The following is a 12,500-nucleotide window of genomic DNA, read 5'->3' on the forward strand; positions in this document are numbered from 1 at the left end:
ACATTTTTCACCTCCACAAAAAAGAATGCAGAGCTTTGTAGACCTATGTTACTAGCACCATCATTACGCATGTTTGGGGAGGAGCTTTTCATGCCATTTTGGTTGTTTTCATTAGAACTTGGCACCTAGCATCCACTCCAATCAATAAACATCTCATAGGAATATGTGAACATTTCAGTCACACACAAAACGATTCTCTCAAATGTAGTATTTCTTAATTATTTCTACAGCAGCAATTCTGCTTCATAGGCTTATTTGAAACTACCTTCAGAAAAGCACATTTTTTCTAATGACTTTCAAGGAAATAAGAGCCAAAACGAATACTAAAAGTGAGTACACATTGAAACCTGGATCGTTATTTACAAATATTCTGTCAGGAGAAAAGAACTATTAGATACACAACAGTGTTTTGTTTTTCTAACAATAGATACTTGACTTTTTAGCATGTTGCATTGAAGGAAATGCACTTTTAAGCAAACAAGAAACATACTCATCAGATATCTCAATGTTGAGCTTCTGTTTGGTTTGGCTGAGAGTAGTGCGGTAAAGTTTAGTGGCCATTTCAATAAGGTGATCACTACTGAGCAGGAAATCTCCTTTACCAGCTGCTCCTGAACCCTGAAATAGAAAGGAAAGTAGTTAGGACTACCAAAACCTAGAATATGAAAAATATTCAATGCCAGCCAAGCAGGAAGTTTTACAAGGAGTCTTCTCTTCCCAGTCCAATGAAACAACAGCCTCTTGTCTTGTAAATTAAATAGGGATGCAGTGCAGTGTATAGGATCAAAATGCAATTCACTCTCAAATAAAACTACAAACCTGTTCAGAAAGTTAAAAACCCCTTCAGACCCTAAAGGAAGGTCACCTTCATTTGTCCTACAAAACTGTAGTGTTTCTGTATTCCTCTGCAGCAAGCTCATGATATCTTCAGAAAGGAACAGAAACCAATTACGAACACCAGTATTAGGATGAAGGTGGTCAGTATGAAAAGACACTATATATGACATTCTTCAAATCCATTTCAGCTAGAATACAAATGTCAGCTTAATGATTTTAGCAGAGCAATGCTGACAGTGCAGTGAAGCAAATATAGCACTGAACTAAGTTCTTTAGAACTGAGTAACCAAATTCGCTGTGCCGTAAACATGGATTTCTTGGCATCCCGTAAAGAACAGAGAAATATTCTGCCATTGTGTCAGGAAGAATTATATGAGCAGCTAGAAAGAAAAACACTGCCACAAGAAACCCAAACTAGATTAAAGGCTCATATTACAAATGGAAAACTCCAATCCTGAAGAGGCTACACTGAAATATAAAGTCGGATTTTAACAAATAAATGATTGTTCATAATGTAGTAACTGTTCTCATTTGGCTTCAGTGATTTTCAATCAGCTTTTGCAGACATGGCAAAGTGCAAGAAACTTTTAAACCTACAGGCTAACCACTACAATTTAATGCTACAAGATAATAAATAAACAATTTTTACATCACTGCATGTAAAACAGTCATACTATTGTATTATAAAGTTGCAACAGACCTCCTTGAGGTGCACTGCAAAGAAGCCATCATTTTGGGAGCTCATGGACACTTTGGTAACATCTCCTAGGGGAACCTCTGACTTGATATTCCCAGATTTTTGATCCGCAAGAAGAACGTTGTTTTTGGTCAATAAGAAAATCCTGGATGTAGCCTGTGAAAATACAAAAATGCAAACCATTATCTACACAGAGAGAGAACTGGTCTTTACTGAGCGCCTACTATGACTACAAGCAGTTCATAGAGTTAATAGGCTTGGTCCGCATTAGTAAACATGAACATCTGATGGTCAGTAAAAGCTGCAGATCACTTAAAATTAGGTCAAATTTATTTATGTGTCTAATTAGAGATTGAGAAGTTTAGCTCATTTTGGCACATATGCTTAGATATAAACAGTTCCTTTAATTGCTAGCTTACAGTTATAAAATTCAGAAACTGAAACTCAGAAATGATGCAAATCAGGATAACCTCATTTCTTATGCTCTGTCAATCCCCAGGAAAACCAACGTACCTTTTCAGTGACAGCTAATTCAGGACTAAGCCTCACTATTTACTGTTATTCACCAAAACTGTGTTCCAGAACAACACAAATCATGCAAGTATTTGTGTTTATCTACTGGAATTATTCTTTAGCAGGATAAACAGTCATATTTTCAAATGACAAATATTTTCAAAGTATGAATGTGTGTTCTCAAATTTGTCTTAGAAAATAACAGAAGTGAGAACTTAATGTACATACAGCTTTTTTTCCTGTAAAATTTTAAATAATAAAATCTTAACTATTATAATTAAGAAGTAGCTGTCTTAAGCACATAGAACCATAGCTCATTGTTATTTTTTTTATTTTTTTTTAATCTCAAGATCTGTAGCCTATGCAAGTACAGGAAATATATTGTCTTCATTTAATTAGTTTCTTCTAAACCAGAAAATTAAATTGGCATCAACAACAGGCAACCTAATTTCACTCCTACAAATGCATACATGACATCTACATCTGAGATTCTGAGATCTACTACTTGTAATATTTAGATAGATACAGTGAAAACAATTACATTTACTAAGGGAGGATCATACTTCCTGTTTTAATAGGTGTAATTTAAATGCAAAACAAGTTCTGTGTTGGCAGAGTAAAAAAAATACCCAGCACATTTAACAGCTTTATTCCAATGATACAAGAAACTTGCCTCTTCATTCACAAAAGCTTTTGATATCAGTCAGAAGACAGGCAAAGCTAGCAGCGTATGCCACTGACAATTTTAAAACAAAATCAAATGTGATAATCAGGAGCTTGAATGACTCTGTGAACCTTGAAAGATTAAGTTTTCTAAATTTCTCTGTATTTTCTTCAACTGGCAAATAGAAGATCTAAGTTTGGTACAGAGACGACATTTAGTTGTGAATCAATACAGTCTGCCACCACTTGATGACATGCCATTTTTGTTTGGAAAACTTGCTGAAAACTACAAACCCAAACAAGATTTTAATAATCTTCATGTAAATTTAAAACAGCTGTTTAAAATCACCAATTTACATAAATCCAACATTTCTAGTCTTGCCCTTAAAAAATGGCATTTTTTTAAATCCTCAGACTATTACATGACAGAAACTAAGTTCCCCTCAGTTTATTTATAACAAAAATGATCTACCCTTCTGGATAAAGCAATTCCATTTTATTACCTTCCCATTAGCTCTATTGATTTTATTCACAACTTCTGCAATAATGATCTTTTCATCCACAGCATCTTTAAGTTTTTTGTACTTGGGGTTCTTGCTGATTTCCAAGTAAGCCCCTTGGAACGGCTGCCCAACACTGCCCAACAAAAAGACAAAGGAAACATGAGTTAAATATGAATCTCGGGGAAGAAGTAAACCTCCTGAAACCATCAGGTTCTGCTTCAGCCAGGAGACGCACCGAATACTATTTTCAATTACTCCATACTGCCAGAACGTTCCTTAAGCTTTGATACACTCTCTGCCAGGGAAAGTAATTTGCTGCTTCATTTTTAGTGAAAGAATACTCTAAACAACACAGAAACCTTGACTCACAATTTCCACCCGTTTTAAACAACGGCAATACAAAATAATTTCCTATTGTCTAACAGAATTAGAACAATACATAACTGAATGCAAACAGGGCTCTTAACGTGGTGTTCGTTTATGCAGCATAATCGTCCTCCATCATGCTGAGAAGCTGAAAACTGCAGCGCCCTGTGCTCTGCCCCGAGACGCTTCAGGTCGGTACCACCATTCACTCAGCGCAGTGGTGTTGGCATTAATCTGTGCCACGCAGGCATACTATGTCAGTTGAAAATAACCTGGGAATTGGTACAGAGTAGCGTGGATATATCTCCCAGCACATTATCCCCAGGGAAAGGAGAAAAGAGGAGGAGTAAGAAATGGTATGTGTATTGGACACAGAATCTTGTATACATTAACACCACGGTGATGGTGAATAAAGAGAAATTTATCACCAAAGACAGTAATAGGATTTTTTTTTTTCCTTGCTCTGGAAACATTTTCTAATTAAATGGGCCAAATTGCTATGGATATCAGATACAAGTACATCCTCGCACATGCAATCAATTTTGATTTAAAATCACCCAACAGCAGTCTCTGTGAAAACAGGAAATAAAACTTCAGGAGGACTGACACCTCTGCTCTTTCGCAGTATTTCAGAGTGACAGATGAGAACTTGCCTTCAAGACCTGCTGTTGTTTGTTAAATGTGTACCAGCTCTTTGTCAAGACTTGTCGCGCTTGCAAATCACTCCATCTTTATCCACCTCAGAGTTACAGAGTAAGAGCTTCACTATCAGTTAAGAATTGGTGACTACAGTTGCTGCTTGGTTTGTCTGGAAGTCACTTTAACTAATCACTTTGATTAAATTACAGTCAAAGTACTAAATGCAAAGCTTTGCCAAGACTAGAGCCCAAATGGAACCAATGTATTATGTGGAATAGCACTACCTTTGTAACTGCATCTCTGGCACACAGGGAGATGGGACAGAAGAGGAAGGGTACTGGTGTTCTAGCACTCACAAGAAGTCCCTTTCTGTTCTTAAATAATTATATTATACACAGAAAATTAGCCACATCCTATGAATAATTATCATACAAACTAATCAGAAACTTTATATAGTAATTTCCTCCACCCTTAGGCCAATAACAAAGCTCAATGGAAGCTAATCAGCTTTGAATACATGACAAAAAGAGATGAAAATATTTCTAAATGAGTGCAGGGTGAGGAAAGCATTCTAACTTTCTACCATGTTGGAGCTTTGGGTTTTTTTGGTTTTATTAATTAGCATTATAAAACCATAGTCACCAAAACAGTAGATTCCCTGTGGACTTTGTCCCTCATCAAACGATGACAACTCCTGGGACATGGAGAAGGCTGAGGTACTCAACAACTTTTTTGCCTCAGTCTTCACCAGCAAGTGCTCCAGCCACACCGCCCAAGTCACAGAAGGCAAAGGCAAGGACTGGGAGAGTGAAGAACTGCCCACTGTGGGAGACAATGAGGTTCAAGACCATCTAAGGAACCTGAAGGTGCACAAGTCCAAGGAACCTAATGAGATGCATCCACGGGTCCTGAGGGAACTGGTAAGTGAAGTGGCTGAGCCACTATCCATCATATTTGAGAAGTCATGGCTGTCCAGGGAAGTTCCTGCTGCCTGGAAAAAGGGAAACATAACCCCCATTTTTAAAGAGGGGAAAAAAGGAAGACTCAGGGAACTACAGGCCAGTCAGTCTCAACTGCGCTAAGGCACAGGGAAACTAAGGAGGTGATTGGTGACAGCCAACATGGCTTCACTAAGGGCAAATCATGCCTGACAAATTTGGTGGCCTTCCAAGACAAGGTTACACCATTGCTGGATAAGGGAAGAACAATGGACATCATGTACCTGGACTTGTGCATCACATACTTGTCTCTAAATTGGAGAGGCATGGATTTGATGGATGGACCACTTGGTGGATAAGGAATTGGCTGGATGGTCGCACTCAAAGAGTTGCAGTCAATGGCTCAATGTCCAAGTGGAAACCGGTGATGAGTGGCGTTCCTCAGGAGTCATCAGTATCGGGACCGGCACTGTTTAACATCTTTGTCAGCAACATGGACAGTGGGATTGAGCGCACCCTCAACAAGTCTGCCGACGACACCAAGCTGTGTGGTACAGTCGAGATGCTGGAGGGAAGGGATACCACCCAGAGGGACCTCGAGAGGCTTGAGAGGTGGGCCTGTGTGAACCTCATGAAGTTCAAAAAGGCCAAGAGCAAGGTCCTGCATATGGGTAGGTGCAATCCCAAGCACAAATACAGGCTGGGCAGAGAATGGATCAAGAGCAGGAGCAAGGATCTCCTTTCCCTGAGGAGAAGGACTTGGGGGTACTGGTTGATGAGAAGCTCAACATGACCCTGCAATGTGTGCTTGCAACCCAGAAAGCCAACCACATCCTGGGCCACATCAAAAGAAGTGTGACTAGCAAGTCAAAGGAGGTCATTCTCCGCCTCTACTCTGAGTACTGCATTCAGCTCTGGGGCTACCAACACAAGAAGCACATGGACCTGTTTGAACTAGTTCAGAGGAGGCCATGAAGATGATCTGAGGGCTAGAGCACCTCCCCTGTGAAGACAGGCTGAGAGAACTGAGGTGGTTCAGAGAAGAGGCGGTTCCAGGAAGACCTTATTGCAGCCCTCCAGTACCTAAGAGGGGCCTATGAGAAAGCTGGGGAGGGACTTTTTACAAGGGCAGGGAGTGATAGGCAGGGGGCAATGGCTTTAAACTGGAAGAAGGAAGATTTAAATTAGTTATTAGGAAGAAATTCTTCACTATGAGGGCAGTGAGGCACTGCAACAGATTGCCCAGAGAAGCTGTGGATGTCCCCTCCCTGGAAGTGTTCAAGGTCAGGTTGGATGGGGCTTTGAGCAACCTGGTCTCATGGAAGATGTCCCTGCCCATGGCAGGGGGGTTGGATCTAGATCATCTTTAAAGTCCCTTCCAACCAAACCATTCTATGATTCTATGACTTACAAGATAAAACTGAAATGAATCAACAGCTACTCTCTATCACGTATATCACTTAAGAATGTCTTGAATAAAAGTAACTCAGATATATATTTTGCTGTATAATATTTCGCTGTTCAGTCTTGGTGTAAAAACTACCAAACCAGGTATACAAATAAAATTCCTTCTTTTCCAAGGAGCTCTATGCTGATCAGATGTATACTGACTCAAAGCAAAAAACCCTGCTTGCTCTTATAAAAGTCCAAAGGCAGCATCTTTGTCTTTTCCCAGCAGCATAAAAAGACATTTCAAAGCAAATAAGGAACAGACCACAAGTTAACATATACAGCCATTAAATAAGTGATCTACTGAAGGGAAGAAAGAGAAACACATACTGAGCCCATTACAGGAGAAAAGAAAATGTCTCAATAAAAAATGGCACAAAATAAAACCAATAAAACACACAAACAACCAAGCAGAGCTTGTCCATGCATGGAACTGCTCTCATCAACTCTTGCAGATTCCTGTTCTCCTCCCTACTGAACCTTGCTTCTCGTTTTACAGTGCTTTGCTCCTGCTCAGCTCAAACTATGGCTTCTAAAAGAAAACTCTCCTGAGATGGACAAGACCTTTGTTTTCAAGAAAAACACAATTTCTAAGCTCATATTCACTTAAAAAGTTCAATTCAATTTCTTTCAAGGAAGTCAGATCCTTATTTTGTCAGTTTTACTGCATGCATGCAAAAAAAAGCGCATTCCTTAAGTAAACTCAGGTACTACTACACTTTCTGGAGTAACATTAGCTCTGCAGATAGGAATGAAAAGGATTTATCAGTTAAGAACTCAATAATCTGAGAAACCAAAAAACTTATTTGCAGACATTTCACATTTTTCAAAAGTCTCCAATTAAAAAAAAAATTCTAAAATGGAAATGAATTTCTAAGCACTTCTTTTTTTAAAGTATCCTTTCAAAAAGATACATATACCAATGTATCTAACTCTTAAATTACTTAGTCTTCACATTAGAACATTCTGCAGAATCTACTAAGTTTGAACATAGAAGAACTCCCTGGCATGCCTCATCTGGGAGTGACATTGTCATTTACAGCCTCTCAGTTCACTCTACATTTATTGGTTGCAGGAACCAGCGTGATGGAAACTAGGGGAAAGGGTGAGAGTTATTCCCTTCTACAAGTTCTCCAAACTTTTACGATGTGAACAGGTCATGGGAGGTTAGAACAACAAAACATCATTGCTTCTAGACAAAAGTGCTCAGTATCACAGAATTAGTGGGCTGCAACAACATCCAAGTTAGAAGCAAACTGAGGTCAATTTCCAGGATTTACTTCATTACCAAGTAAAATGATGGAGGGACATCGTCAAACAAGGAAAATGCACTTTCCTGCTTAAGATAAAAAGCAAAATCTTGCTTAGTTTCCTAACTCTATGTAAAGATATTGAATTTATTGTACACTAAAAGCAGCAGAGTAAGTCATTACCTGGCTGGATATAAAGCCTTCTTGTCCTTGAAAAGTTCACTTGCTTCCAGTTTTTCTTCATATATAAGCTTCTGTTGATCTGTGAACTGGTCTCTGTACTTTTTACACTACAAAACATGATATATGAAACAAACCAAAAAATTATCCTTCCCAATCTGATTTGAAGCAGCAGCACCACAGACTAATGTTTGCTTATTGCTCAAGATGCACATTCTTCGTATACTTCTGAAGTGACTCAGCTCCATCCTACATGCCACTGTAGCACCGTAACAAACAGCAGAGGTGTTTTTCTCCTCACCCATTCTAGACACTTCTGAATTACACCAAAACCAATATCTAAAACATCTCATTTAAGCACGTTGCATTTGAACATGAATTTAATCTATCAGATACCAGTCACTGGAAGACTGCTAAAAAGGTTCACAGAAACATATATATCATTCCACGACTGTGGAAGTTTATGTAAGCAGAAAGAAAGAACAAAACACAGCTGAGAGGATGACTTTTGCAGGCTCAGAAAGAAAACCTGTTCCTTGACAATTCACAGAAAACACAGCCCACAAGATCAGTAAAACGTCTCATCAGCATGAGATTCTCGTTCTCTCCACCCAAAGATCCAAAACAAATTTCAGCTAACCACAGTTCATAAGTAAAAAAATTCCACCCAGTACTTCCAATGTGGTCTAAGAGCTAGTCCCAGTCCTGGCCAGGGACATAAGTATTATAAGCTACCAATTAACCGACAAGAGGCATACTGCTTTACTATTAAGTTAACAACCGATGGCAGAAAGCAATCCTCTCTCCCTAGCCCCAGAAAGGAGTAGGCAGGATAGTTATACACCTTGCAGGCCAAAGACAATGATCAAAACCCATACTTCTTCCAAAGAAATAAAATTATCCTGGCTGGAACAGGAAGAAATACATCCTAAAAATAGGTCCTTCATGAACAAAATTACTGAAAGTCATGTGACAAAGTTCTGTACAGACTGGACCAGAATGTGTCCTACCCTCCACAAATGGAAAATCCTCTTTAGTTCCTTGTGAGTTGAATCCAAGAAAAGGTAAGGTCTCGCTGGCCAGTTTTTATCTATTGGTGATAAAGAAGGCATCTTATTCTTAATTTCCAGGAAGTACTTTTGCATCTGTGATAAAATTGAAGCAAAATGTTTTATTAATATTCAAATACCAGAGTTATTGAAATAAGCAAGGAAAAGCGGATGCTCTGTGATTAAAAGTACAGCTACCAAACTGCAACTCTCAGCTTTCATAAACCTGAATATGGATTTAAAAAGCCAGGTATATTGAGAAATGCAGATTTAGATATCATAGAAGTGTGGCAAATGCCTAGTTAGTACCATTCCCACACCTTCAAAACACTATCACTACCCTTTCTTTACAACATCAGAATATTTGTCTATTTTCCATATGCTTAGCTTGGACATTTCCTTACAAAGACTATCAAGGCCATGAAACAGCTGTTACTTTCGCTAGAAAACAAAAATTTAAAACACAGAAATGTACATGTGCTTTGTACAGATATATACATACAAGTCTCTGAAGGGTAAATTCATAAATTTTTCTTCCAGCATTGGCTCTGAAGTATTTCCTGTACTCTCTACGGACCTGAAAAGTTAAACAAACCCTCAAAGTGAATACAAAAAAAAGGAATTTGTTTGCACAGGTACTCTTTTATAAAGCTCTATGGCAGAAAATACTAAAAAAGCATACAAACATGCAAAGTGTTCCCTGTAATAGGAACACTAACTGGGTACTCTTAAAATAGATGAAGCAGACTGTGGACCAAGAGGTCACAAAGTGAGTACATTCATTTGCAAATTTAAGAGAGAAATTGAAATACTTTCCTCTGAAAAGGCAAGCTATTCAAATATTGTTTAATTCACAGCATGAATCTATTTTCATAGGCTTTTGTATAAAGTTGGACTGGAAAAAGTGAGGTATCATCACTGATACGTATTTTATTGTGTCTGAAGTGACACTGAACTGATGTTAATTACATAGTTAATTGATGAACTGTTTCTGATTTTTCTCCTTTAAGATTCTTAATACACAGAGTTTTCTATAATAAAAAAGGGGGGTTTTTTGTGTGGTTTTTTTTTGTTGTTTTTTTTTTTTTTTCCCCCAGAGCAGAGTCTTCATTCCAAAAGGAAAATAAGGTTTTGGTGCTTGGTAAGAGCAGAGAACCAACATGAAGGTTGCTTAATGTCAGCAAGCTTGATATTTGCTCCTAAAATTTATTTAAAAACAAAACCAAAACAGCAATGGCTGAGAACCACCCACGCATGTGATACTCATTTTTAATACATGCTTGTAAATGCAAGTTTCAGAGTACTTGTTTTGCTCTTTGTATTTCTATTGGTGCTAATTAGCCCAGTACCTAAATTCCTCCCTTCAGGAAACAAAATCTGAGAGAGTGTGCAACTGGTTTGCAGTTTTACATGAGCCTAGGCTCACATCAAGTTAGCTGAAACATCCACTGACTTTTTTCAAACTTTGGCACAGCCTGCAACACACCTGTTACAAGTTTTGGGCAAAAACCAGGGAAAACATCGTGGCTTTGCATAATTTACCCCAGAGCAAATTTAGTGGTTTTAGCTAACTCGCTATGTGTTGCGGAGTTCACTGTAACCAGAAAATGAAGGGAAACCCATAGAGGAAAAACCCACATGGACTTGTAAGAAAAAGTTCACTTGGCTTACCCTGGCACACCTTCTGCCCATACTGAGTGTCATGCATTTTAAGATAAGCCAGCATTTTAAAGCAAGAACTTGTCACCATTCTGGGATTAAAAAAACCCCACAGATAAATAGGTTTTGCTTAATTACATATTAAGATGCATCAGCAAAACTGACAGCATTCAGCTGTCATCATTCTACGCAAATACAGCACATAATTTTTTCCTCCTCACTTTGTAAGAAAAATTATTAGAGTTCTTATTCACTGATTTTCTGTAAGGTTTAGTGCTCTATAATTAGTGTACATCCTTTATTTATTATTCAAGGATGGAAATTAACACACTCAAAGCCACTCCAACCACAATCATCCCAAATCTCACCATGTTCTCATAGACTCTCTTTAACAACGTTGCTTTACATTATTCTTCGTGAGCTGCAAGGTGTGCAAATTAATTTACAACAGAGACTAATATACACCCACCCACCCAGTGCTGTGGGGAAGCTGCAAAGCAAGCACTGAGAAATGCAAGCCGTTCCAGAAAAGCCTAAATCTGGAAAGTACCACAAATGCTATTAAAATTTACTTATCATACAATTAAAAAAAAAAACCCACCCTCAAGAATTAATGGTTTAATCTTGATCACTTGTATCAACTTTAAATCCTCACCTTTATATGTCATGGGTGAAAACACTTTGCCATCAAATGAGAATTGCCTGTAGTAACAGTGATATATTGGAATTACAGACTATGTTCTTATTCAGAAAAATCTGTGTATTTCAGGTGAGACAGAAGTGCCGCTTACACTATTTAAAAAACATATTGAAAATCACACCACAGACAGGCAGAAACATATTCCTGCTATTATGTGCCTTAAAGGTTTTGGATTCATCAGTTTTCATTTCAATGCTGCTGTCTAGTATAAAACAGCCTCTGAGTTCTCAGGAGGGACATATTCTTGTTTTAAAATCATAAAAACAGACCCACTTTGGCAGTAGTACCTAAAGTGTGATTCTGATCTGTAGAAAGACTTCTTAAAATGACTCCTTTGTATTTCCATCTCTGGTTTCCATGTATGTATTGTAATGGATTTTTTTATACTTTTCCCATTTCATCGTTGTTAGAATAAGTATGAGTATATGAGAGCTGGACTTTACTTTGCATTATCAAGTAAATCGTTCCCTTTAATACTTCTGTAGTCTACAATATCCCTACTAGCAAAAGTGACACCCAGCCAATCAAAACTGATTTAGATTTCCAGTTCTTCAGGACTGCATCTATAAAACCATGTTTGAAAACTGTATTGTGTAAATCATTTGGGCACAGACCTCAAACATCTCAAGATGCCATTTTCATAGTCTATTTACAGAGCAGAACTATATTTTTCCAGATGACAAATGTGGTTTTTTTTGCCAACCAGTCCTTGAAAGCAAGGGATAGAAAACAAAAGACTCTTGTACATCTCAGTTTTTCTGGGATTCATGGCTGCCACAAGCCATAGGTAACTGCACACAAGGTCATGCCCTAAAAAGGCTGATGGAAGCAACAGGACATTATCATTAGCTTTACACTATGCTCTCGACACTGGGATCAGGGGTTTAATGTGAGCAGCAGTGAGAGTCAGACAACTCCACCCCACTTCCCATTCAAACAAGCAGAGGTCACAATAAGAAAATACATCCTAGTAATCTTTCTGGACAGGATCTTTGCCAATGTAGGTCAGGTTTTTAAGTCAACAACTGTAATAGAGTCCCTTTAATCTGACATTTGT

The 12,500-nt window shown here is 38.2% G+C and overlaps 1 protein-coding gene across 2 annotated transcripts in view; it reads right to left on the minus strand.

The window, feature by feature from the left end:
- The window catches only part of MYO1B (myosin IB), a 94,839-nt gene that overhangs the window by 2,713 nt on the left and 79,626 nt on the right, over window positions 1-12,500 (minus strand). For both annotated transcript variants that reach the window (XM_009701228.1, XM_009701226.1), the window contains 6 exons: window positions 9,587-9,661; window positions 9,046-9,180; window positions 8,039-8,145; window positions 3,214-3,346; window positions 1,538-1,690; window positions 491-618 (listed from right to left, as the gene is read on the minus strand). In XM_009701228.1, coding sequence (XP_009699530.1) covers window positions 491-618; window positions 1,538-1,690; window positions 3,214-3,346; window positions 8,039-8,145; window positions 9,046-9,180; window positions 9,587-9,661 — 731 coding nt within the window. The remainder of the gene's footprint in view (window positions 1-490; window positions 619-1,537; window positions 1,691-3,213; window positions 3,347-8,038; window positions 8,146-9,045; window positions 9,181-9,586; window positions 9,662-12,500) is intronic.

Source organism: Cariama cristata, unplaced genomic scaffold (genome assembly GCF_000690535.1).
Source record: "Cariama cristata isolate BGI_N322 unplaced genomic scaffold, ASM69053v1 scaffold13585, whole genome shotgun sequence".
Classification (NCBI taxonomy): Eukaryota; Metazoa; Chordata; class Aves; order Cariamiformes; family Cariamidae; genus Cariama; species Cariama cristata.